This window comes from Vicugna pacos, chromosome 21 (assembly GCF_048564905.1).
Source record: "Vicugna pacos chromosome 21, VicPac4, whole genome shotgun sequence".
NCBI lineage: Eukaryota > Metazoa > Chordata > Mammalia > Artiodactyla > Camelidae > Vicugna > Vicugna pacos.
In genome coordinates this window covers 18,563,738-18,591,434 of record NC_133007.1, presented here as the reverse complement: position 1 = coordinate 18,591,434, position 27,697 = coordinate 18,563,738, and the positions used below count along the sequence as shown (strand labels likewise).

Below are 27,697 nucleotides of genomic sequence, written 5' to 3'. Positions count from 1 at the left end.
CCCCTCGTTAAAATGCTGGAGTGGGTGTTTATGTTGGCAGATACTGAAAAAAACAAAAAGAAAGAAAGAGAAAAAGAAAAGTTGGGCCCAGACTGGGTTCTTTTCAAGAAAGAAATCAGCGGGAAAGGAGGAGCAGAATGATTTTCTCATAGGATTTCTTCCCCCAGTGACTCTGCCGTGCCCAGCTGAAGGTCAGACTCTAAAAGACACAAAACTCGGCAAGCTTTGTACACAGTTCCTTTCACTTCTACCAGCCTCTGCCTAGACTGTTCCAGTTGGCACCAGAGGACAGTCACTTGAAGAGAGGGTCTCTTTCCTGCTTCAGTTGCAACCTTTGAATCCTTGCCTCTGAGCCAAGATTCAAAACTGAAACAACGAACCTATTGTCATCGTGATTAGCATTTATTTTGAGGGTATGTTCAGTAGGACTGAAAGAATATGACCCCCAAATGCCAACCCGAGGCTGAGCAAATGTTTTTTTTTTCCCAGCTCAAAAATAAATGTTTGCCTGGACCTCTTGATTGAGGTAGTTAATATCGCTCCCAGTGCTGTCTGTAATTGGGAGAAAGAGCTAAACAAACTTTAGTAAGAAAGACATACTCACTACGATGCTCATGTGCTGCTCTAAGCCATGCATGCGATGGGCAGGGCTTCATCAGGAAAAGATTTCATGGAAGACAAATAAAATACAAGGGGGGCTTGATTCAGGAACTGGATTCGTCTTTGGAATGTATTAGGTGTAGAACTGAATGCTACTGCTTTGCTGTGTAACATTCCTTATATTTTCTGTTGCTGCGTAACACATTTCCACAAAGTTCACAGCTCAGAACAACACAAAGTTATTATAGCACAGTTTCTGTCATTCAGGAGTCCAGGTCTTTTGCTCCAGTCTCACAAAGCTGTCATCTCAGGGTCACCTGAAGCCGTGAGCTCATCTAAGGCTCATTCCAGTCGTGGGCAGAATTCAGTTCCTTGTGATTGTAGGACTGAGGTTCCCAGCTCTTAGCAGTTGCCCTCCTCATAGAGAGCATGCAACTTGGCTGCTTGCTTTCTTCCTGGAGAATGTCACCATTTTAAGGCTTTCACCTAATCTCCCATTTCATTAATGCAAAGTCAGCTGATTAGTAACTTAATCACAGGAATGATATCCTGTCATATCACAGTGCCCCACAACACACACTCAAGGGGAGGGGATGTCCCCCAGGGTAGAACCTTGCAGACCTTCTTAGGTTTCTGCCTTCCACACTCCTCACCCAGCACCTGGCCCAGGTTTTGTCCACTCAAGTCATATCCTTTTTCTCTTCCTTACATTGACTTAACTGTGCCAGAAAAGTTTACCTTAAAAATTCTACTCATTCATTCATTCATTCATTCAACATTTATTATTTCATTCTGTATACCAAGCATTGTGCTGTAAAACTTGGTAAGGTTATTGTCAAGACCATAAATATGTTTCTCTTAGTTGAAAGAGAGAGAACTTGTAGACCCTTTTAATGATTTTCAAGCAATACAGTAATTTTAACTTCTTTTTTTTTCCTCTGATAACACCTTGCTGGAAATAACAATAAGAACCTAAACACATGGTTGGAAGTACTTCACCCTGGTAGATGGGGTTACATGATTGGCAAAGAGCATGGCAAGGGGGGGACATGCAGTACAGTCTGGTCAAACCGGCACTCTACTGAGATTTGTTTACTTCTGATTGAGTTGTTACTCTCTTCCAACTGCTATATTAGCCACTGGAATTACAAAGATGAAAAAAATGCTTATAAATGTGAGTCCCACCTTCAAGAGCTCATAATCTCCTGGGACAGTTGCTCTGGACCGAACTTAAAACTGCGCATGAGTGCGTGAAACTGGTCAGCCAGGTTCCCCTGAAGGGGAGAGAGAACCAGGGGGAGGCAGACGGTGATGGCTGTCAGAGGTGTGTGATGTTTCACAAATGGAAGGAATCACAGAAGCAAAGTCAGACAACATAATTCAACTTCAACAAGCGTTACTGACTTGAATGCTTGCTACATGTTAGGCACCAGGGTTTCAAATACATGTGAACATGGCTGGCTCCTCCCCTTGAGGGATTTGCGGTTTAGCTGGGGAGACATATGTGAACTTGTGACAAATGCTGTGGGAGAGGAAGATGCAGGGTGGTGTGAAGAGGCACGGGAGCATGAACGCCGCGAGTGTCTTTGGGGAACGGAGAAGCATATGATGTCGCTCGAGGAAATTCTGTAGAGCATGTGTGGGACTGGGGGCAAATGAGGCACTGGGGGATGGAATGGATCCCCCGAAAGACCTTCACTGTCCCAGGGAAGATTCAGAGTTGTCCTGTTGAGCAGCAGAAACCCTCCGAGCTGTTTAAGGAGCAGATGTAGCCATTCACAGGCTAAGTTCTCAAACTGCACCACTTGGATTTACATTCTTGCTATGACCCTGACTGTCTTTGTGACCTGGAATAAGTGGCTTACCTTCCCTAAGACTCAGTTTTTGTGTCTCTAAAATGGGGATAATTCTATACACAGGAATAAATATGGTATCTGTATATAAAAAATAGATTTTAAAAGTTTCTGCTATATAGCACAGGGACCTATGTTCAACATCTTGTAATAACCTTTAATGAAAAAGAATATGAAAACAAATATATGTATGTATAAGCATGACTGGGACACTGTGCTGTGCACCAGAAATTGACAACATTGTAACTGACTGTACTTCAGTAAGAAAAAAAAAAAGGATAATGTCTGGAACATAGAATTCATACAATAATTCAGCTATAATATCATAAGGATCACTATATTATACAATTATTATTATTATTATTATCATCATCATCATGATCAGATCCATGGCGTGGAGGAATTACTCCAGTGATTTTCTTGAAGATGAGCTGAATTAGAGAGAGATTGGGGAGGGGACCACTTTCGAGGCTTATGCTTCTGAAACAGGGGGACTGCAAAATAAGTATGAAATACTTTCCCCATTTTTTTGTTTCTGTTTTTATTTTTGAGTCTTCCCTTTCCCATTTTACTCAACTATTTGGAGGGAAAATTTCTTAAGATACAGATTGGTATATAATGGAGTAGCCTAAAGCAGGACGTTGTGAAGACATTTCGCGCCTTTGACAGCGTGCCCGGGGCTGTGAGTCCGCGCTCTCCTTCCAGGAGGGCTGCTTGGGCACTGTTTCGGGAAAGCATCAATGTAGAATTGTGCTGTCTAACACGTGGCTTGTTGATTTTAAATTTAAATGCATTAAGACCAAAATGAATAAAGATTTTAAAGTTTAGTTCTTGAGTTAACACTAGCCGTGTTTCACCACGCAGTAGCCGTGTGCAGCTAATAGCTCCTGTATTGGAGAACAGAGAGAGCATTTCTTTTCCTCTCTGAAGAAAATGCTTTCAGACAGCACTAGCAAGACCTTTTGATGACAGAGACAGTGGCTCCTCTAAACCCGTTTCAAAAATAGCAATGACACTAAGGGTGGAACAGAAGAGACAGACATGAAATATAGAACTGGGGAGGCTTGCTCCAGAGCCAACCATCTGATGAAGACAAGAGAGCAAGGGGGGTTGAGAATCCCTCCCAGATTCTAACACAAGCTAGACACGCAAATACTTGAACGAGTGAACGAACAAATTAGCGAATGCAAGGGACCGTGTGTCTCTGGTGATGTCATTATATGAGGTGGGTCACAAAGAAAATGGAGCTGATTTGGGTGAAACGTGGCAACTAGAAACACAGAGTTTGAGGTGACTGGGGTACGCAGCGGTAAGTGTGGCGATGGCTCTGGAGGGAGGCATTTGGGAAGAGACAATGCATTTGGTTGGTTAACAACATACACCTGCAGTGCCGACCCTTCTCACTCTGGAATCACGGTGATTCGAAAGATTCCGTCCCTAAAGTTTAATCAACTGCCACATTTCTTAAATCTACCGGATACCCGACTATTCAAGCTTTCGGTTGGCTTGAAATAACAAATGTTAACACACTGAGCTGAAAACACGTCCAGCCAAAGCAAAGAAACCCGGTGTCTTAGTTCAAGTCACCTTATTGTCAGAAGTGTGTTCTTTTCACTGGGTCTCTTGAAATTCTGCAAAAGCCTGATTCTGAGGTTTCAAAGGCCCTGGATTGAGACAGTCACTGAAAGAGGTGACAAGTGTGTCGCTCAGAGTACAAGAGACCACCTACGGGAAGACTGCACGCTGCAGGGAGGAGAGAGTGGGAACAGCTGTCTGCGCCATCCCCGGACCCCAGCTCATTCCGGAGAGGCTTACTTTGAGCTCAGTTGGAAGTGTCCCAAAAAATACACAGTAACGCTCACGCAAACAGCAAAGGAACGAACGGACTCTCCCAATTAGGGAAGCCTTCAGGGTCCAGTCCCCCAGGCCTAAGACAACTGTTTGCTTTAGGCAAAGAGGAAACCGGAGGTTATCCAAGACTAGCCTGGAGACTGTTAGCCGCTTGGCTCTCTTGCTCCCGTTCCCATCATGCAAGAGCTTTTAAGGCATGCCTCCTTTTTAGTTGGACCTTTTAATCCAATCTGCCCAATTTCTGTTGCTGGGTGACCCAGAAACTCAGCATGATTTGGGAGAGTGACTTGGGCTTGGCATAATCTGGACAGATGTGGTTAATACCTACGGACAGATGGTGTTCATCCGGTAAAATCAGGCACTTTATTGTGTTAATTAATCCAAGTGGGACCCTGAAAATACAATATTAGCTGAATCTCCTGTCTAGCAAGTCAATCTGTGCTTTCTGTTGGCTTAAATTGGAAAATTCTCTATCCTGGCCTAACTGGGGATGTTCTGGATTTTTTTCCCCAATAAGGAAAAGCTTTTGTTAAAAGCAAGAAAGGCAAAAGTGTTAATGGAGCTAATTTAAAGATAGATGGCCCACCTCCTCAAGGAGGTGCATGTTGCATCTGCAAGGAGCCCCCATCCCTAAGCGTCCCTATGTGATCCTCAGGCCTTAACTGGGAGGAGGCCATACAGTGACTCACACTCTAAATTAGTTCAATTAGCACTTTTTTTTTTTAAGGCAGAAGCATGCTTTTATTCAAAAAGTGGGTTTCTTCTCTTTTGCACCCTATAGATGAAATCAATTTCTCTGGGCTTACGTTTTAGCACTTAGCAGCTGTTCCTCCTTAAGAAGGACCGCTTCTTTCCTTTCGAGGGAGGTCAGGCAGTCCGGGGGTTAACTTCTGTCCATCCCCTGACTCTTCCCCACACCTTTTAAAAACATTGCATGCACTTATATGGGGATAGAATGGAGGGAAGATAACTTATTTTTAACTTAACGGTTCCAGAGTCTTGGTATCATTGCCAGAAGGTGATCTGTATATAAAAAAGAGGCTGGGTTTTGTAGTCAAGCAGACCTGAATTAATATTTGGGCTCTATTACGTGCTAGTTAAGTGATCTTTGAACTCAGTTCTTCATTGGTAACTGGGGAAAACCCTATCTATCTTACCAGTTGTGGAAAATGAATAACTTGGATTGATGGCCATGCACCTGCTAGGAAGAAACACTGTCCCCAACAAGCCTTAGCGTTTGTCATGGACCAGTCGCTGTGCTGAGTCCTTCCTGTGTGTGGCCTCATTTCTCCCTAACTCTCACCCTCTGAGGTCAGTATGACTCTTCCAACTTTGATTTGAAGAAGCTGAGTTTCGGAGAGGCAGCCCACATCACCCAGCTGGTATTCAGGTGGTCCAGGGTTTAAAACCAAGACGGCTGGATCCTGAAACCTCACGCTTCTCACAAAGCATCCTTATATACCACTCTGCGTAAATCCGTGTGCCTGCTCTCTGTTTAGCGGCCCCAACAGTGCACAGTGAAGTGTGTCACAAACACTTTCAGTGGTGCTTTCAGCATCCAGCCCTTTGGCGCAAATCTCCTCTTGCTCACTTTTTCCGCTCAAAAATGGGTCTTCTCCCAGAAGCAGACCCTCTTCTGGCCCTTTTTATATGCGTCTGGTGTGAACTTTCCTTTTTTTCGTTACCGCTGTTGTTTCCTTTCCCTTTATGAAGGCGGAAGAGACGGAATTTCAACAAGCAAGCCACGGAAATCCTGAATGAATATTTCTATTCCCATCTCAGCAACCCTTACCCCAGTGAGGAAGCCAAAGAGGAGTTAGCCAAGAAGTGTGGCATCACAGTGTCCCAGGTAAGGAGCCCTCAGAGGCTCAGCCTGTAGCCTGGTCGTGGGGGGGGTTGCAAGGAAGGGTCTTGGAGGTCCTGCTTTACTGAACTGTCGTGCCTTGTAAGCTTCGTTCACTAAAGCCTTGACGTGGCAGGGTAATAAGCACGTGATGCCTATAAGGAAGTTTCCAGGTAAGTACCTCGAAAACCTTTAGAGGGGCCGGCAGAAGTAGGAGACTGAGTAGAGCACAGTGTGAAAACGGGGAGAGGATTCTTCCCTCTGAGTTCTTTGTTGCTTCAAATGAGTGAAAGTTCCTACATGTACTTGGGAAGTCCCCCCTTTTTTTGCCCACCCCAGGAACTTTTTAAGAGTCAGTGAACAGAACTTTCAAATGAAAGGAATTCAGATATCCTCTCTTGGGGTACTCACTCTGTAACTGATGGAGTGTAGGAATTTTAACATGTCACGATGATGGCATTGGAATGATTGCACAAAATGTCACTGAGTGCCCCCTTCCCCCATAGAGCAATAACCATAACAGGTGCCTACTGACGTGGAAAGATACATGACATAGAATTTTTATAGACCCGGAGTCCTCAACATTAATATGGAGTAGAAAAGTAGGCAAGTTTTATATGTATCTACAGTTTGTCTACTCAAAGGATCCATCGAAACTTCTTCCTCAGTCTGAACTGCAGACACCACCCTACTCGTCTCTAGTGGAGACCAGTAGGAATAGTTCTGAAATCTCTCAGAGAAGGGTTTCCTCAAAATTACGTCACCTACAAGAGCATCAGAGGTACTGGTGTTTTCATAAAAGGGGAGAGGGGAAGTTGGGGAGAAAGGGATTACTTTAGTGAGAAACTTCACTTAACATTTTCCAAACGATGTAGACCCTGTTTTGTATAAACTGAGCCTCTCGGCTTCCTTGAACTGAGTCCTGGCTGCTCCTCCTCCCCGCCGGGTGCTGAGCACATCAACCTGTGTTTAGCTAAGCAGAATTAGGTCTAGTCGGAATCAAGGACTCCCCACAGGGGAGCTACAATGAAGAGATTGCCAGGGTCTCCCCGGCAAGCTGTCAGCGGTTTTGCAGCAGCCTTGGAAACCCTTTTGGATAAGGCAGAAATCAACCCCCTTTCAGCCTGGACCTTCCGCAGGTGTTTGGACCCAGCTGGAGGTCATTTCCAGCCTTGGCAACCCTGGGAAAGCAGAACATCAGTGGTCAAATTCAGGCAGCCTGGTTTTATCTCGGTTTGTAGCCATTCTTATCTAAATCTAGACCCTTTGTCCCCAGGAAAAGAGAATTAATGGGTTTTTTTGACCCTTGCTGCACTATTTGAGGGATGGTTCCAGGTGTGAACCACATCAGTGACCCACAAACAGTGAATTTCAGGCATGAAATCTTCTCCTAAAGTAAAGTTAAATCACCATATTGTTTGAGTTCAAAGTCTGGGATTGAGAATTGCAAATCCTTATTGACAAAAGAATGAACTTCTTAGGATCTAGTCTGTATTGTATCTGAATAAAAAATGGAATCCTGGCCTGTTGCAGCAACTTTCACTTCCTTCATTATGGAAGCTCAAGATGCAAACAGTGTGTCCATTAAAATGATTATTTCCGTGTACTGTATCACATTTCTCTTTCCTCCGTCCCTCCCAAGCCCATACCCTTTTTCCTTCCCCATCACTTCGCTTCCCCCCACTTCCTTAACGCTGTTCTCCCTAGAGTTCCTTCTTCCTCTTGGACCACTCCTGTTCCGTCTTCCCAGAGGATCTCTCCTTTCTACCTGTGCCTTTCTTTACCCCTCATCTCGTCATGTCCCAGCCCACAGTTCTTAACCATTTTTGGAAATCACACATTCTTCTTTACCGTTGAGGCCTCTGTGATCCAAAAACAAAGATACGCTCGTATACTGAAACCCATCTAGTTACCATCCTCTCATCGGATCCTTGAATAGCCCTTCCTCTGTGCGAGTGCTGCCTGTAAGTGTAGCATCCGCAACACCCGAGAACTTGTTAGAAATGTAAACTCTTGGGTCTCTCCCCAGTCCTGAATCTGCATCTCTGGTGGGAGGGAGCAGAAGGCTAGAGATCTGTTTTAATAAGCCGTCCGTGCACACTTGACTCTGAAAAGCACGGTTCTACAGTCTTAACCCGAGTGATCCCCTCCGTGCTCACAGCTGCAAACTTGGTTCCATTTGAATATCCGGATGAGCCTTCTCTCCCGGAACACCAAATGCATGTGTCTTACTTCTCACTGGACCTCACCGTGGCCTTTGCCCAACCAGCTCTTCAAACTTAACATGTTCAAAATGTGAATCAAACTTCCCACCAGGGAATCAATCATTCGTTGTGTGTTTCTTGTCTCTGTGTCAGCCGTCTTTGTATCCCTGGTGCGTAGCACATGGGGGACCCTCGTCAATGACTGTTGGACAGTGAGTTGATGAATGAAAACGCCGATTCTGTTGTGTTCAGGGCAGGTGACATCCCCCTAGTGGACAAGGCAGGAAATGCCTGAAGGGACCCAGGATCTTCCCTATGGAAGCATCTATTCTCCTGTAGTAGGGAGTCGTCCACGTGTCCCTTCTCCACCCTCTTCCTCCTCACCTTTCTCTCACGTCGCTGATTTAATTAGACCGCCAGCATTTCCTTTTTTCCTCTAAAGTCATCCCAAACCACCTTCATCTTTCCCCCTTTCTTCCAGCTCACCCAGCTACCTCAGAAGACATCTCCCTGCCTCCTTCCTCTCGTCTTCACTTACAACTCAAAAAACCACCACGATTAAGATTGATTCATATGAATAGTACAAGTTACATCAAGAAAGACATGCGTTTTGGAGTTTTAGAGTGAAATTAGAGATATGGTCCTTGAAAGGACCCAGAAGTGCCCTTCTAATTTAACCGCCTTTCTGTAGGCACCCATATTTACAATAAATAAAGCATTTTCTCATGAATTTTTTCTCTCTTGTTTACAAATATTGCAACGGTATGGTTTGATTTGTATAACAAAGGCTTGGCATTTCTGCTGTAATACAAGCTGTATATGGTCTGTGGGGGATAGCCTTGTAAGATTTTTTTTTTAATTTAACTAATGCACTTAAAAAAGTAGTATAGTTTGCAAGAATTTTCTTTATCTGCCATTGTTGGGGTAAATTAAGTTACATGTGGTACATGTGTTGCCAACTTCTCCTTTCCTCACCAAATTCATGGTTTGTTTTGTAATTGTATAAAACCACAACATTTTCCCTTGAAATCACATCTGTAATATGGGGTGTAAAACTGTCCTCCCTCAGAGTGAAATTATGGGAGTAAAATTTGAGTTTCACTTGTGTCTAGAAGAGGTCTTGGTATAAAGGGAACAGGGACACAGAATCAAGCCAGGACAGCCACTGTGAGCCACATGAAGGAATTAAATTAACCAATGAAAGTAAATTGGGTTTATTTTGTGTCTTGGTGTTAACATTTAAAGCCTGGAATTCAAAGGAATAATCATTGGCATGCTTCAGTCTTTCCTTATGTAAATAACACCAAGCTTTGCACAAAATACTTAGTGAAATCTATTAGGTTGAATTATATTGATCCAAAGGTCTATAGGACAGGGCAGCTAAGAATCCCGTCCACATTAAAGTTATTTAACTAATAAAAATTTGAAATTAATCCTTCCATGAAAGCACCCATATGTTGACATAGATTTATATGGATGTTTCAAGGTCTGTATATTTTGACTGCCCAAAGTCAGCGTTAGCATTGATAAGTAACTACAGGCATTTCTCCCGGTGTTTAGAAAATGCTGTGTTTATTTGAGTGTCATCTACATAAGAGGTAAGCAAATTGAAACTGCTTGCCCTAAACTAAAAGGGTCCTAGTTAAGTGAGCAGCTCTTCCATAGAAAAATTTGTATCACAGCAGTTTTGCTACATTGTGTTATTATTAAGCATGAGAATCTCATTTTATGTCGTTCCTCCCCTCAGAGCTCTCACTTCAGGTCTTTTAAGTGATGTTGCGAAATCAGAGATGGGTTAAGAACAATTAGCCTACCTCTTCAACCCTCTCCTAAGCACTTCCTTTTCTTCAGTGATGTTTGTGTAGAATGAAATGGTAATTTTCTCATCTTCTTTTACACCGTTCTAGGTATCAAACTGGTTTGGAAATAAGCGAATCCGGTACAAGAAGAACATAGGTAAATTTCAAGAGGAAGCCAATATTTATGCTGCCAAAACGGCTGTCACTGCTACCAATGTGTCAGCCCACGGAAGCCAAGCTAACTCACCCTCAACTCCCAACTCAGCTGGTTAGTTTTTTTCTTTGATTTGGGGGAACTGTTGTCCATTTTTTATACTTGCTTTTCCTACATTGGGGTTTTTCTTTTAATTCCTTAGATTACTGATTGATTTATGCATTTGATTGTCTTTTTCTTTTTTAATTGATACCACTTTGGGTTTTTCTTTTTATTTCCAAAAAGCATTGTGTTCTGCTGTTTATAAGCTGGGCTTGTCAGAGGGTTTGCCCTAATGTGTCTCTTTAAGTTGGACAGAGGTAAACTGCTTGGTTTTGATGAGGAGACCTCTACATTCTCCTTTCAGAGATGCCAATAAGTAAACTTGACCTACTACTTAGAGACAGTCTCTTGGGGTTCTAGCAGTTGGTCTGTTTCCTGTAAAGTTGTTATCCTGTCTGTTTCGCTGTTCCCATCACGTGATGTCTGGGTCATCTCCTGGCATGCATTCTGCGCAGGAATAGTCACTCTTCTGTACATATCTCGTTAGAATGGTCTGCAAAGCCGACTACCATTATTGTTGTTCATTGTTCATAGTTGTTGTTCTTTACTGTTTTATTGTGTTGGTTTTCTTTATGGAAATGACAATGAAAATTGCCATTCACGAATTCAGATTATTCGGATTCCGGTTTTCCTGTCACAGCATCAGTTATGTGCTATGCCCTTGGGTTTTAGTGAATATGTATTGTACCACTAATTTCAGAGTTGGGGCTAACATAGTATATTTTGGGGTGTTCTTGTACCATCCGTTCATAATTTCCACATGTGAAAAAAAATAGTCAATAACACTTACAGTATAACATTGATGTTGGTACGCTCTGGAAGGCATGTATGTTGGTGCTTTATTTTTTAAGGGGAAACCAGAAATATTTCCTTATTAAATAAGTTTATCAAGTTAAGTATTTATCAAATGAAACTTTATTTTAAAAGTCTCAGATTAAGATATCCCCCCCCCAATGAACCAGATGCGTTGATTTTGGCTGTGGGGTGCATGTCTAAGAAAATTGATGCCTCCAACTTTAAAGGATCACAGATTTAAATATGTTAAATCCCAGTATGATTTAAAAATCCAGTTTCTAACATGTTGGGGGGATGTGATGTCTTTGACCTCACAACAGGTTTGCCACTAAAATACGTTCTCTTTTTACCTTATGGTGGGTTGTTATGGGAGACGTGGAAGGCTCTGCACAGTAAGGTCTTCTGTGAGCTTCTGGATGCACTGATTTGTTATCAGAAGGTTCTCCAAGTCACTCGGCTGTACCATCACAGCCCTCTTTTGTTTAAATGGAATCATGCATGAAAAGTGGCCAGGGCTTTGTAAACTTGGAAGTGCTAAGACAATGTAGAATTCAATCCGGTTTTCTTGTTCCCAACACTCCAGCACCACGGGGAGCATATTTGCTTTCTGAAGTTTTGTGAGTGTATGTTTCCTTCTTTTCTCATCACGGTCTGATTGACAAAGGATCGAGGCTACCAGGTTCAATAACTACAGAGTTTCCTTCTTCCCCATCTGGTCAATTATTAAGCATCTCAGACCCGGCCACACTAGTAGGATTGCACTGCTAGGCAGACACCTACACTTGTCTCTTTGGAAAAAGTACAGTTCTGTCAACATTAGCAAAAACGCACTCAACATTCCTGCAAAGGTTATCATCATGCAAAACAGATATCAGAAGGACTTCTTTCTCTCCCAGATAGATCTGCATCGCAGATGGCATAGCATGATTTATGGCTCGTCCTTAGACGGGCCCCATGGACTCCCATCGTTACTAAATCCTAACTTTTTATTCTTTCCTAAAGCACTTAAAAAGAGAAAAGTAAGCATTTTAACCCCCAAGTCTGTGCTTAAGAATTATGTTGGCTCCCTTGGAATGCCAGTCTCTGATTACAGCTTTCTAAGGAATTATTCTGGTGGCTTAAACTTCATGTGACTATTCTGAGCACAAAGTAAATTATTACGGAAAATTTGAGCTAAGCTTTCCAGTTGTGCCTAAGATGTTGGAAATAACATGCAGAGGAGCCCCTCTGTAGTGCTTTTTCAGAAATAGAGACAAAAGCAAATGCTGTTGTATCTGTGCAATCGCATGGAATTTTAAATGATCAATGTTTTAACAGCAAAAGTTAGAAATCGGCTTTTCTGTATTTTCTTTGCTCTTAAGACAACCCAAATCATTTCACAGATAAAAGGAGAACTTCAGAATGTTTCAGCTTTTCACATAGGGTATTTATTACAATGCTGTGTGCTGGCTCTTCGATAATTATCCAAAGGATAAATGATCATTGAATTAGCAAGTGTTAAATAAGCAGTAATAAGAAGTTAATAAGTGAAAATACATTTTGGTTGAGTTTGAAGTCTAGAGTTCTGGAACCTGAGGACTTTTTATATCCTCAATAGAGAAGCAGGAGTTTTTTCCAGAAGCTTTGCTAAATATAACTACTCATTTCTACTGCAAGGAAGATACTTTGCAAGTAAATCTTCTTCCTTGTAGAGGCTTTTGTGTGGAGAGCGGTAGTTCAGTATCTTTATTTAGGCCCCTTCTAAATATTTCTGGTTGTTGATACATGCTGGCCTCCTATTTCCTTACACATAATTCATAAAAATCATTTCGGGCTAGAGCCTGTGGGGATTAGCAAGCGTTTGGAGATACGTGGCATGCTTTATATTTTACATCAGCAGAGTTGGGCAAAACAGATGGAGCAAGGAGTGGAAATAGAAGGGAGACAAGAAAATTAAGCTTTGAACAAAAGAAAGCAAAAATGGGGACCAATTAGAGCAACAGTTATAACCCTGGGTTTGTAATTCCTTTAGGGGGACCTATAATGACACCTTCTCAACTTCCTGTTTTTAATGAGATTATGAAAGCAAGAGTAAATATTTCAGAAAAAAAAATAGGGCCTTTTGAGGAAGATTGGATTGTCTTTTGGGAGGGTTGGAGAACATTTTAACATCCAAGAAGAAAGAAATTGGCCTGTGCGTTACAGATACTTGTCGTGAAATCACACCAACGTTGATATTTCATCGGGAGCTGGGATTAGCTAAACAGCCCCTGTTTTGTTTTGTTCTGTCTGGTTTTTGCAGTTCAGAACCCCTAGATTTGAATTCTTTTGCTTAGCTGTGTGTGTGTGTGTGTGTCAAGGACAACAGCAGATTCAGCCGTGACTGGTCAGTTAGTGGCAAGCTCGTTTACAAATTCTTGTTATACTCTTAGTAGGTTTGATGCTATTCTGGATTGGCAGGCAGACGATTATCATATTAAAACCCCCAGATGCTGGCTTCCCAAGAGAAATTTACATGAAGTACGCACATTTAGAGAGGAGGCAAGACATCCAGAGAATCTGACACTTCTAGCAGATCCACAGGAACCCTTATAATTAATTTTTTTTTAAAACCAAGTGAAAGAATTTACCCCATTGATGTTTTCTGCTGTGTTCTTTCTTCCTCTGTTTCTCCCCATAATTTCTAAGTGGAAAACACAGCCTCCTGGAGTTGAAACTCCAGAATCTGACCATGCACACCTACTAAAGGGGTTTCACGTTGAACCAGACCACCTTTCCCTCTTGTACTTTGCCCTGAGTAGAAAGTAACAAAGATTTTTGGATTTGAAAGGGAAGAATTGTGGAAAATAGAGATGCGAGTGTGACATAACTAAGCTGACATCGAGCAAAGAGGCTCTGTCTTTGAGCTTCCAAATGGTATGAGAGTCCAGTCTGATCAGGCTGGACACCTAATCTGTGGGGAGCCTTGATTTCTAAACTGCAAAAATGAAGGCACTATTTGCCATCCATCTGCTTTATAAAAATGCTGTGAGTAATAATGAGCTAACGTTTTTAAGCACCTTGAGTCCCTGAGGAAGAAGTACATTCATTCTTGTTCTATGTCGTTGGTTCTCAATCGTGGTAAACTTGCACCCCAGGGGACATTTTTGGTTGTGACAATTGTGGGGGGACGATGCTACTTGGCATCTGCTGGATAGAAGCCAGGGATGTCGCTGACCATCCTACAATATGGAAGACATTCCTCCACCACGAAAAATCATCTGGTCCAAAATGTCAATGGTGCCAACGTCGAGAAAGCCTGCTCTAGGTTTAGATCTCGTCATTAATGTTCTGTTTGGGGGATTTTGAAGTTAACTGAGTTTGGGGTTTTTTCCTGAACACATTTAATTCTCCTGGAGACTCCTTAGAGTAGAAACGAAGTGCTTGAGAAATTATCTTATGAAAATGGAGGTTAACGGATCTCCACATCATCGTGTTTGTGTGGGCAAATGCATTGGCGTCCGTAGGTGATGCGTCATTTCTTCTCTGTCTAGTTGAGGGCAAGTTTAGCTTGGTACACACCACAGGTGTCTGGATTGCAGCTTACGTGAGCCACTTGCCTCCCTTCCCAAGCCAAATTCCGAATCTGTTAACTGGCAAGCACGTCTCAAACTGTGCATCTAGTAATTGCTGATCATAGCTACCTGTAGGTAAGGTTCCCGACTGACCTTCTCAGAAAGCCAGGTCACTCTGTTGTAGTTCTTGGAGAATTCTACAGAGCCTCCAAGAGAGCCCATGGGCTACTTCTCTGTGAACCACATCCTACCCAGGAGGTTAGCCAACCCAGGATAAGGTCTTTCCAACTTGCAGTGCCAGATAAGGGGCGTGTCTTCCCCTCATTATTCAGATTTCCATGTGGACTTGTGTCTGCTTTATTGCCGTATTAGTGGCACTCGGGCTCTTCCCTCAGTGCAGTCACTGCCTCTAGATACTTATCAGAGAGTCAGAAGCCAGGCCGTGTTGTACTCGGGTGTAGAGAGACAATGAAAAGCTGAAACAGCACAGCCAAGAGCACAGGGACTCTTCCTACAATTACTGCTCTGATTCAAATGCATTTGTACGTGAAGTACATTGATATGTGCATATTTATCTCTGTGTACAATAGGCAGTCAGACATATTTACAATTTATCTATGCACATATATTTCTTAAATCATCTGTGTCAGTTGCAGTGTATGTCTTGTAAATGGCACATTCCGTGCCTTCATGCTTCCATGGATGCCATGTTACTTGGCATCAGTGTAGCTCTTTGGGGGTTTCTCCCATTTCTCAGTTTGTGTGTTAATTTCCAGTAAACCGTCAACCAAGCATACAGAACGTATGTTTATGACATGATATCTGGTTGAGAGCAACACAGAATACCTGGGCTTCAAAATGAATACTCTCGAGGTTGGGGGCGGTGGGAATCTGATACCCTATAAACAGTTGTGATTTGGGTTCTTAGAGCTGACAGTTCTTGGTTCTGATGACATCTAAAGGTGAGCATGTATTGTAGTACTTATTATAAAATGGTTTTTAAATTTAGGTTATCTTGCTGCCATTGAAAGGTTTGAGAGGGAAGGGTGTAACTAGAACATAGAAGCCTGGGTCTTATGTATCTGAACATGTGTGTGTTCTGTGCTACACACTGGGTCACCCACATGTTGGGAAGGACCACATTCATAGGAGAGTCCAGGCCAAAGCCTCTGCCTGCTGATTGGGTGTGAGCCACATCTGGTCCAATTTTGTACCTATTTTGCCTAAGACCCAACTTTTTAACTCTTTTCAGATTAGCTAAACTGAGAGATGTATGCCAGATGCGACAGGACATGTCACAGAGCTAGGGAGATGTCCTAGTTCTTTGGGTGGTGCTTGGGTTGTCCCCCACCCCCTAAAGCATTGCCTTAACCCCATGAGTAAGAATGGAGGGTCTGTTTAGATAGCAAAATACTTCTCTGGTCCCTTACATGTGGATGAAGACCCTAAAGCACAAAGCAAGATGGGGATGTTTCTTAACTTGAGGTAGTTCCCAAGTGAATTGTCCTCAAGGAAATCATTGGGTTCCTCTAAATGGCTCTCGCCTTTGGAGAATGAGGACACCATGAATGGTTAAGCAGGGTGGCAGAGTTTAGAAGTCATTGCTAGTTAAGTGGTCCTTCCATGGAATAAAAAAAGCCTTCTGTTCTGCTTAACCTCAGCTCTTCATGGGAGGCGGGACAGCCCCCTAGGACAGTGTAAATCCCTATCTTGGGAGAAAAGCAAGTGTCAGAGCTGGGGCATGAATCATTGTTGGGCGATTCCACATGGATGATGGCTGTCTCTGAATTCAAGGGCAGGAATGCGATTTGAGCAACGTAGGGATGGAAACAGCAGTGTGGAACTGACCTGGGTCCCTGAGGTCTCTCCTTTTGCAGGCTAACGTCATGTTTTAACCAAACCTTGCACGTTGAGCTTTCTGTCCTAATGCGCTGAGCTGCACGATGACTTCAGAATAATATTAAGCTTTTCATGGCTTTGTGTTGAGGTTGAGGGCGGGCTAGGTTTACCATAAGGGGACCAGTGGAACCTGGGTGGTGCCTCCAGGCTGAGTCTCTGGGAGAAGGCTTCATCTCTAGGAGGTGAAAGCAGACAGCTCTTCTTGAGGCCCTTATTATTGTTACTATTTTATATTTCATGCATGCTTGAGAATTCCTGGTCCATTTTCTGTCTTGTCTTCCTCCAAAATGGCAGGTGGCAGGGAAGAGCGTATTATTTTCATGTATTTTTGCAGTCCTCGTGGCTCATCTTGGACTGTTGACCACCCACCAGGGAATGTTGCCTCCTTTTTAGAAATCAGGACTGTCAGAGGCCCACTTCAGAGGGCCAGCCTTCCTGTGCGGCGTTGCCATCCTGCCCTCCCCTCCCAGGTGCTGCTCCCCACATGAGGGGAGATGGGTGCAGCAGTAGCTTACTTAGCATCCAGCCGAGAGCTCATGCGCTCCATCGTGGTGGGGCAGAAGTCTCGTTGACTGGCCCATATTCTCCAGCTTGCAGTCCCCCAGCCAATCCTAGCATTTTAGAGGCATGAAAGAGAGGTCCTACGTCTAGAGACTGTCTCCAGTTCGAATAGACCAAGTTGAGAAGAATAGATGTTTCCTTTCTCAGCTTGAAGTTGCTAAGGGCCACCCGCGGTGAGATGTGGCTTCACATAACATGAATGGCGTGCACCCTTTATTGCTTGCTCTGTTCCTCATGCTACTAACCAGGCTCTGTCGATGTTGTTTTCATGTTAGTTTTTATTTGGGGGTTGCTCTGCATGCCGTTCCTCCTCTTGGCTGATAGTTGCGGGGGTCGAGCCTTTTCCTTTCTGTGATTCAGGTGCCTCACTCTTTCCTTTCCAGGTTCTTCCAGTTCTTTTAACATGTCAAACTCTGGAGATTTGTTCATGAGCGTGCAGTCACTCAATGGGGATTCTTACCAAGGGGCCCAGGTTGGAGCCAACGTGCAATCACAGGTAGGGACCCAGCCAATGTGCCGCCAGGTGAATGCCTTAGAGTCCAAGAGCCCTCAGAGTACGGGCACTTCCTGCTTCTGGCCAGAGAGAGAGAGACAGACAGACAGAGAGAGATGTAGAAACAGACCTTACCAACAACCAAACCAAAACAAAGACAACCATTGTCGTGGGGAATCTCGTCCACACTTTGTGAGTGCGTCTGGCTCTGGCTTGTCAGCCTGCCCAGGAGGGCGGGAGAGGAGCACAGGGGGAGGTGACCGAGGCCCATCAGGCGAGTGGACCCAGCGTATTCTCTGCTCAGTAAAGGGAAAGGGAGGAGGCGTTCGGTCCATGGGCTCACCCTCCAGGTCTCTCTCCGGTTTGCTGGTTCTCCACACTCAGCATTGCCCAAGATGGAGGTCATGAATGCACAGGCACATAGCTTGGTTTCCTGTTTTCACTTGAAGCCTTCAGTACTCCCAGCCAGGTTGACTAAACTCCTCTTCTCAGTCATCCTTGGTGTCAAGGGACTTGGGTTTCCGGTGATGAGTCTAAGTCCCCGCTGGGAAACAGAAATCAAGTCGTGTGGTGTCAGCCCTCGGTGCTCCCTATGGGGCCACTTGCCTGCATGATGGGGAAGGAGGCCGTCCTCCCACCTCACCACGCAGCCTGACGCGACAGGGTGAAGCGGTGTGCTCTGGGTGGGAGCTGCGAGGGGAGTTCTGAGCCGTGCCCATCCAGTGGCCCCACCCTGCCTCTGGACCAGGAAGCATCACCTGCCTGGGACCAGGTGAGCTGGCCGGTGACTCAGCCCCTTGCTCAGGAAACATTGCCTGGAAACAAGTTGGAGGAGAAAATGGTCAGACTTTGGTCCGATGACTAAATAACTGGCCATTCTTCAAGTCCTCAGAAATACAGCATTAGTTGCACTGTTTACCCAGCCCCTCTCAACAGAACCTTGACCTTTCTAGGAGTTCCCAGCCGAGAAGTTACATAGGATGATCTGGAGGGAAGGGGCAGTGCCATCACTCTCCCCGCTCCAACCCCCGTCTCGCCCAGCCCCTGCCATCTCGTGCCACATCGTGGAATTTGTTTCAATGTTGGGAATCCCAGCCTTCTTCTACCATTTTACTGTCTTGCCTGCCGAACTCAGAAAGGGTAATGGATTTGGGGTAGTGAGGAGACCCAGCCTCCTCCCCGTGGTTCCTTTCCCAGGAAGACTCTCTCCAACGACTGCATTAATTCGGCATGCCCAAATGGTAGCCTGCGTGATGATGACCTGCCTCCCTTTCCCTGCACCTCCCTGACTAATTTCCTCTCTGTTGTTGTTCGTCTGTTTAGGTGGATACCCTTCGCCATGTTATCAGCCAGACAGGAGGATACAGTGACGGACTCGCAGCCAGTCAGATGTACAGTCCGCAGGGCATCAGTGTAAGAAAACAAGGCTCCCCCCGCCCTTTGTTTTTATTCTATCACTGCCAATTATTTCAAAGCCACGGGGCTCAGAATGCCACTTAGTAGGACTTAGCTTCACGGGCACCTAGTTTCTTGTTTCTGTATCGGTCACGCCGTCGGCAGCATTCTACCCTCAAGAAAGTGGCGACTGGGCAGGCTTCATGCAGGCAGCTGGCGTCTAGGACTGTCACACACAATCAGTGTTTGCGTGGCACCTGCGGCCACATGCGTTCAGCCGAGAGGGGCTGCTAAACAGGTGACACCTAGTACAACGGTGGTAGGAAATGTCACCATGAGCGGGGGTCTGGGAACCTGGGGAGAAAGACCCATAGCCAGAATCCATGGCATCCAGGTCTGTGGTCTTTTTTTTTAAAAAAAAAAAAAAAGAAAAACCTTCTTCCAATCTAAGGACGATTAAAAAAAAATTAACGCCGAGGCTGGGCATGTTGAAGGGATGGGGAGGGGGACAGACCATCTTCTACTTGTTCTTGGGTGCGCTGGCGGCTCCTGACTAGCATGAAAATTCATAGCGACAAGCTATGTCGCACAGAGTGAAATCGATCAGACAGACACAAGGAGACCCGAGTGTAGATTTGGGACAGCAATCCAACTTGATTTCTCAGATCAATCGTCCGCTATCTCAGCAGCGGTGACAGCAAGCTGGGACAAGAGGGCAGCCTGGAAAAGGAGGCCATTCTTTCGATCAGAGGTGATTTCCTGGGCTTTTAGAGGTCGTCTGATGCTCCAGTAGAGCTATTGGCTCAGAGCCACCCAAGGAAACTGTGATTGGATGATGGTGGTGATTTTTGGGGGTTGTTTCTGTTATGATTAAAGTAAATTGGGGATGGAAGGAAGGAAAGGTGGGCGTAGCATATAAGCGTAATGCTAGCTTATTCTAATTGAGGTGTAGTGTCTGCGATGAAAAAGTCCTTCAACTCTGCGTTGGTGAAATCATATGTGAGTGTGGCCAGATTGCAAAGGAGCAAGGAAACACCAGCTGTTTCATCAGACGAGGAATCGTTGAAAGAATTAGGAATTATTAAGCCCACGAAAGAGTAGATCTGAGTGGTGATAGTTTTAAACACGCCGTCACCTGTGAGAGAGATTGGAATCATCGTGCGTGACCTAAAGAGGGCAGGGGAGGTCACTGAGGGGAAGATTCAGAGAAACGCGTTTCACTTCAACATTTGAAGGGCCTTTCTCACAGTCAAGAGTTGTCCGAAGAAGGGACTGGTTGCCTCTGGAAGCCAAGAATTCCCCTCATTGGAACGTTCAAACATGGTTTGGCTAACTACTTGGAAAGAATGTTGTAGACGGGAGGTAAGCACCAGGTGGTGAGTGTCTTGGTGACTTTTCAGACCCCTTCCGATTAGGAATTCTCTATTTTCTACCTTCCTTAGGCAGAATCTGCTCTGAGTTGATAAAGAATTGCCAAGTTCCTCTTCTCAAGGGAAGGAGGTCGGTCAGAGTTGACCCTGGTAAACATAACTGGGCAACTGGGTCCCTTTTTTTTTTAAAGGGTTTCCAGAGCAAACGGGTTCTCTCCTTCCTGTGCTTATACTGATGATTATTACTGTGTTCATGGCTAACTTGCCAGGCGCCTGCTTAGAAAAATTAGGAGATACCATGGTGGAGAATTGGGTTCTCAAAAATGGTTTCCGTAGCTCTGTGTGTGGCGGTGGCGGGGGGTTTTCTGGCACATACGCATGTATGCATTTCCTGAATCTTCTTGAGCTGTAAGAGATTTTTCCAGAAAAAGCTCTGCTCTGCACGTAAGTAGAAGAGAGGATCACGAGGAAAGTAGGAGAGTTGGGGGGCGAGGATATAGGCACATTCGAAAAGGGAACTGAAGAAAGTCTACGAGGCTGGGCAGGAAATGGGGCCGCCAGTTCTGTCATTCAGCACCTTTCTTTCCTAACTGGGGAGCATAGAAGAGAGGAGCCCTCAGCCTCGGGCTTGGGGGTGGGGGAATGGGTCACCGTTGGCCCCTCTGACATCGTCTCGTGGGCTGGGAATCATTTCTGAAATGGTGTAACCAAGCACGTGCGGACAGTTATGTCCGACTACATCAGCCCACCACAAAAACGGGGCTGGCAAACGCCACTTGAAAGCATCTCATTTTGTGCTGATTATTTTTCCCCCCTGTGAACTGTAAGTTTATTTGATTTCCGGGTCTTTAATCTGCAGAGTAAATGAATCCAAGGCAGATCATGATACGGGATGTTCCTTTGGTATCAGTTTGAAGTTGTGCCACCTGCAGGAGCCTCAGCTTGGTAGAGGGACATGTATTCTTAGGTATTAGACGCTGCTCCCTGTGTTATGTGCAGAGAGGCCTCTGGCTGCCAGAAGGGAGAGAGAGAGAGAAAAAAAAGGGAGGGAGGGAGAAGAGACAAGGACAGGAATGAAAGAATTGAGCCAAGGAGTAAAAATAAACAGTCCCTAAACCCAGGGCAGCAGTGGAATTCCCAGCTGGGCTCTGGATTGTGTTTCATTCCGTGGAGGACGTTTTCTGGGCAGCCTATCTCGGCTCCCCTGGCTGCGTTCTCACAGCACCCACACCTTCTCCGACCAGTGTCTATTTTAAATCCTGTAGAGTTCAGACCACTTGCTTTTAACGCGAGGGGGCTGCAAGGGTGCAGTGGTCAGAGCCCTGTGATGGGGGCTGGGAGACTCCCGCCCTGGTGACTCTCATGTGTCCGAGGACAGACGTCAAATGCTCGTTTATAAAATGGGGCCAGTAATTCCCACTCTTCATGCCTCAAGGGCTGTATTAGGGCAGAGGAGAGAATCGGCAGGAAAGGGCTTGGCAAAGCATAGCTTGCTCCACGCGAATGCAGTAGGAAAAACCGTTCTAAGTGAGAACTTTCCAAGTTGACCTCTTTTCTCCCTTTGTAGGAGCAGTCTTCTCCATAGGGAGTTCCTAGTGGGGGGACGTTAGGTCTCAGTTGTCACTTATTTTCCTCTTCTGATGGAAAAGGATGCTTTCGAAAGCAGTATCGAGTTGTGCCGGGCCAAAGGGCCCCCCTTCCCCCGCCGTGGCGAGCGTTAAGTGATGCCTCCTTGAGTGATTTGTGCTCACAAATGACAACGGGCAGTGGTTACTGGGTTTAGAGTAATGGAGGGAGATTAGGTCACTTCTCTGTCGATCGGACAGACTTAAAGATCACATCCCCTTATTCCTGTCCCTTCCCACTGCCACCATCCTTGTTCTAGAAATAGTTCATTCGCTGGACTTTTGTGATTATACCCTAATTACTCTTCCTGCCTTTAGTTTCTCCTGCACTCATCCCGAGTGTCGTCATTCCTTGCCCAGAAATCATGCCTCTCTTGCCTAGCTGAGCAGCTGGCCTGAGATTCAGAGTCTTTCCAATCCTTTCCTCTCGTCCTGTCACCCAGTAAACTTTGGATGCCAGGCAACGTAGCCAGCTGACTTTCACCTAGCGATAGGTGTTCCCTACATCCACTCATGTGTGCTGACTATGCAAATGTCCTTTCTTCCTCCATCACCTTCCGCACCCCACCCTGCTCTCAAAATCCCACTCTCCCATGTCTAGCTCCTCCTTACTGTCTGTTCTTTGTGTCTTTCGTTCCTGAATATGTGTGTGGTCCTAAAATGCCTCTGTTAGCTGCTCAAAACACATTTGTTGAAGGAATAAATCAGACAGAAGACAAACTACCACTAAATTTAAAAACGCGTTTTCAGGACCAATAGCCACATCTTCTATAACAGCTGTAAAGTATCTAGTGATGATTTTTATTTGAAATGCCTTACTTATCTGCCCATAGACTGTCTTTTTTTAATTCAGAAAGCTTCTTCAGTCTTTCTTTTTGGGAAAAGTTTCTAAACTTTTTGACCAGTGCAGATTCTCTGAGAATAAAATTCAGATCAGCATTAAATAGAGGAAGTTACATAGTGATGCTATTGTCCAGAATTCTCTCTTTGAATTCCTTAACGCCACCTTTTCCTAAAAAAGTCATCCTTATCAGACCTGTTCTTTGGATGGCCATCCACGTAGCAGTGGAACATCGTTCCTCATGGGGTTCTCTCTGCTGTCTCTACCAGACACGGGAGTGGAACCTGCACGAACAAACTGGTTGAAGGTGGCAGCACCCTGAAGTCAGGAAACTTGGATCCTTCTTGTGGCTTTTCTTGCGGCGAGTCCTTTCATCTCTGTATCGTTGCATCATCTGCCAAATTTACCCGATAAACAAGCCCTAAGGTCCTTTCAGCTCATTCTGGAGTCCTACAAGGATGCTCTTTGATTCTTACTGTTCACTCAAGGCACACCAGGCTCAACTGTAGGTTCCTCTTTCCAGAAAACTTTCCTCTGTTTAGTCTCCGCCATACTTCCTAGCCCACCCCATCACTTCCCCCGCCAGCTGCATCTTGAGGGAAGGAGGAAGAGCTTGCATTACAGGACCTTCTCCCTTTGAATTCTCAGAGATTGGTGGTAGCAGAAACATTATTCTTTGGGGTGAAACTATTTTTAATTGTTTTTAAACGTGAGTTGAGGGAGTGAGTTCACTCCAGCCACATCTTAAATGTCAGTAGATACCCTATAAGATTTTTCTTATTCAAGAGTTTTAATGAAAATGAACATACAGTCTTAGCATTCTCTCTATAAAGGCAAAGTGCCATGAACGTCAGTTTATGACCGAAAAATCTCATTGATTTTGCTTTGTGATAATTATAGTGGGAAAATAGAGCTGAAGCTTTGATCTCTGTAAACCATTAACATAGGCGTTTTTTATTTTTGTTTTTGCTTTCTCCCATGTTAGGCAAAGAGACAAAAGGACATTTATAAATGTAAGAAAATAAATAAAATATAAATCATTAGGACCAAAAATAGCAAACCATTTAAGTGAATGTGTTTCAGGCATTCGGAAATCACCAGGGTTACTTGGTCACATTTGGCCACAGGCCATCATTTTAATTTTTTTCTCAACGACTACTGTGAGACCTCCTTCCACTTAAAGTATATATTAATAAGATGTCGCCACATGTGGCGTCGTAGGACTGGGGAGGGAGGGCGATCATTAAAATCATATGCAGATCTTTAAAAACTCACTTTAATTATATGGCAGTTTAATTTTTCTACCAAGCCGAATGTGAATTTTGAAGATAGTAAGCCATATTCAGATGTGCTCCCAGTTAGTTGCCTTTGGGTACCTTCTGGTGTGGTGGCCAGGGACCAGTGAGTGGCCCCGGGCTTGGGGGTAAAAGGAGTGAGGGTGATGGACCGGCCTGAATATGGTGCACCAACCTCCACGGGTTTGAAAGCAGCGGTGTAGGGTAGGGTAGATGGACTCCTGCCTTCAAGAGGTTTGCAGCCTTATCACAGAGCCAAGGGGAAGCAGTAAGTCCCTTTAGCTTTTTACATGATGGTGCCTTTAAGCCTTAATACCATATCAACTGAGCATTTGAGACCAGAAAAGCATTTTATTTGAGCCAACAATACTTGGAGCAGCAAAAAAAAAAAAAAAAAAAAAACCCATATCGTAATGTCATATGCCATCCATTGTTTTTCCCCAGCTGCGACATGAAAGCCTGTAAAAATATAGAGGGTGAATGAGGCTAAATCTATTCAATGGTATATTCGTTCATTTGTGTATTCATGTATTCATTCATTCATTCATTCAGCAAATATGTCATCAGTAGCATTTTTGACCTCAGGGAATGTGGCTACATCATAACACATCCAGATCAAATTGGAAAAACCCTGATGCCAATTAGGATGTATTTTAACTTTCGGTCTCACTCAGCACCTTGTCTGAGATGAGGTTTCGTGTTCTTGGAATCCTAGGACAGGGGAGCCAGTCAGCTCTGAAGTTCAACGGAGGGAATTTGAAATTAAGTTATGTGGCAGAAGAGAGGAAATCCAAGACCAACTAGCAATAGATAGAGAAATCTACCCTCCTCCCCACAAAACAGCCATCTCGTGGACTGAGAAGTGTCCTTTCGTGGAGACTCCTTACCGCGTTGTAGAAGTAGTCATGACGAATGTCATTGACCTCAAACACAGAAATACAGTCACTGCAAAACATTGTCACATTTACAGCGTGAGTGGGGTGTCATGCACATGGGTACACGGCTTCCACTCCTGCCACTTCTGCCTCTGGGACTGTGGACAAGTCACTTTCCCTCGATAGGGCTCAGCTTCCTGAAATCTAAAAAGGACAGTTGAGCTAGAAAATGCCAAAGCCCCTCTTTCAGTGCCCTGTTCTACTTGTAAACAAGTTTTTCCATTCCCAAGAAAACCCAAGATTAGAGGACATACTTCAAAGCTATAAGTGAAAGAGAAATTTGTGTTTGGGGGGGAAGATGCCCATACGTGACATGACAATAATGTACACAGCACACCGTGCTGGTTTTATTGGGACGGATGCCTCAGCATCCTACCCAGTTGGGCTCACGTTTGTCCCTGCAGCCGTGCCGTCCCTGGGCTGTGATCGGGTTAGTTATTCCTGACTCAGGTGGATCCTGCCTTCCGCTCTGCGAAGAAAAAAGTCACAGCCTCCAAAAGGCAGTTTGTTTCACGGTTGCTCCCAAAAGTGGCACGACCCCTCTAGACCTCAGTAAATATTAAGCTGATTCAATTGGCTGGATTTCATTGTGGGAAACGTTAGTGTTCATTTCAGAAGCTGGCCCCCTCTTCTTGCCTTCGAGGAGGGAATTCCACATTTTGGACAAGTTTGTTTTCAGGTAAAAATATTAGACCTCTTTTTAGAAAATCTAATTGTTATTTTTAAATTTGGTTTATTTAAAAAATGCACCTCTGGCTCTAATTGAGTTTGGGGAAATTCTTTTCCATATCTTTAAATATTAAGGATTTAGAGCTCTATAAATATTCTCTGGTCCACCAGAGAAATAAGGCAGAAGGCATGGCTAACATGGAACAATTAACCAGAGAAGTAAATAAATGAATAAATGCTTTATTCAACAAGTGTTTATAGGGAACCTTCTGACATCCAGTACCAGGAATTCAAATATCAACAGGACATGATTCTTGCCCTCTGTGAAGTCACAGAAAGCTTGAAGGACTGGGAGTGTTCACTTCAGTCCACTACTTTCTCTGAAAGGGAAGGACTACACCACTGAATATAGTCAATATAAGATTATTTTTGAAGAACTGGGGGAATGGCCGTTGTAAGAGTTATTTACGAATGTGTAACTATACTCCTATCAACCAAAAATGAGTTGCTTATAAACATGGATTGACATCTGCCATCCTTTTATAGGTTTGCAAGTGACTATGCCAAAAGCTGTTCTTTCCTTCTAGAACCGTGCTATCCAAAAGGCTTTTTTTTTTTTTAACCCTGGTGGAAATGCTCTATTTCAGTGCTGTCCTGTAAGGGAACCATTAGCCACATATGGCTGTTGAGTACTCAAAATGTGGCTAGTGTGACTAAGAAAATGAATTTTTAATTGAATTTAATTTGAATTAATCTCAATTTCAATAGCCACACGTGGCTAGTGGCTGCTGTGTCAGGACAGCACAGTTCTAGGTGCTCTGTCCAGGTGTTTGGTAGCCACTAAAGGTGGCAGGATAGCGCTGGAGCGCCGACCATGCTGTGAAAACAGGGTAGACTTCCTCATGCAGAGCACACAGAGGCATGCTTTCTGCTTCAGTAAGCCGTTCCTCATATAAATAGAACTCTTTATTAAAAATTAACCATGTGCAAGAAGTTAAGTTCAGACTAGCGTAATGTGCTTTAAACAATGAGATAATATGGAGGAAGATTTAAAATATAAATATATAAGCACCTTCACTTAGTATGTTCCATTTGCCGTCGTTTCCAACTCTTGTCTGCCACTAACTCATCTAACCTAATAATTTTTCAAGCCTAAGCCGAACATGTCTTTGAACTCATCTTCATTTGAACCTTTATTTCTGAAGACTCTTGCGGACTTAGTGAGGTCCAGTCTCTGTTTCAGATCTCCCAGGTGCCTGAAGCCTTCGCTGGCAGCTTCTGCTTAGCTGTTCCTTCCTCCCTGCCCTGCTAGTGTGACCTGCAAGTCCGCATCCTTGGCATCACCTGGGAATTTGAGACCAGTGCAGAATCACAGGCCCGACCAGAGTGTTAGGTCATTCTGCATTTTAACCAGACCTCCTGGGGATTGCTAAGCAGATTGAGTTCGAGAAGCCCTGTTCTAGCGGGTGAGGCCTTCCCCTAAGACTTACCTAAGAGGAGGAATCATGCTGCTATCTTTACATTAAGGAGCCTACCTTTTTAAAATTCTCCAACATTTTATGTTGAAGTTTTCAAACATGCAGAAAATTTAGAATAATTTTACAGTATTCCTACCACCTAGATCCGGTCATTAATATATGATTTCACTGGCTTCCTCGTGTGTGCATCTGTCTGAATCTGCATCTTTACATTCATCTGTCAGTTCATCTTATTTTTTGATGCCTTTCAAGATAAATTATAGACAACAGTACACTTGCACTGAAATAAATACTACTGGTATACATATCATTAACTAGAGTTCGATATTTGTTTGCAGTTTTTTCCTCTTCTAAAGTAAAATTTTACACAATTAAATGTACAGACCATAAGTGTACATTCTC

General features: G+C 44.2%; 1 protein-coding gene across 3 annotated transcripts in view; it reads left to right on the top strand.

Annotated features, from left to right (window-relative positions):
• PBX1 (PBX homeobox 1) overlaps positions 1 to 27,697 on the top strand; it is a 279,686-nt gene that overhangs the window by 230,909 nt on the left and 21,080 nt on the right. For 2 of the 3 annotated variants that reach the window (XM_031688705.2, XM_072946219.1), the window contains 4 exons: positions 6,018 to 6,153; positions 10,259 to 10,418; positions 17,578 to 17,690; positions 19,011 to 19,100. In XM_031688705.2, the coding sequence (XP_031544565.1) occupies positions 6,018 to 6,153; positions 10,259 to 10,418; positions 17,578 to 17,690; positions 19,011 to 19,100 (499 nt within the window). The remainder of the gene's footprint in view (positions 1 to 6,017; positions 6,154 to 10,258; positions 10,419 to 17,577; positions 17,691 to 19,010; positions 19,101 to 27,697) is intronic. The other variant, XM_072946220.1, reaches the window with a different exon arrangement.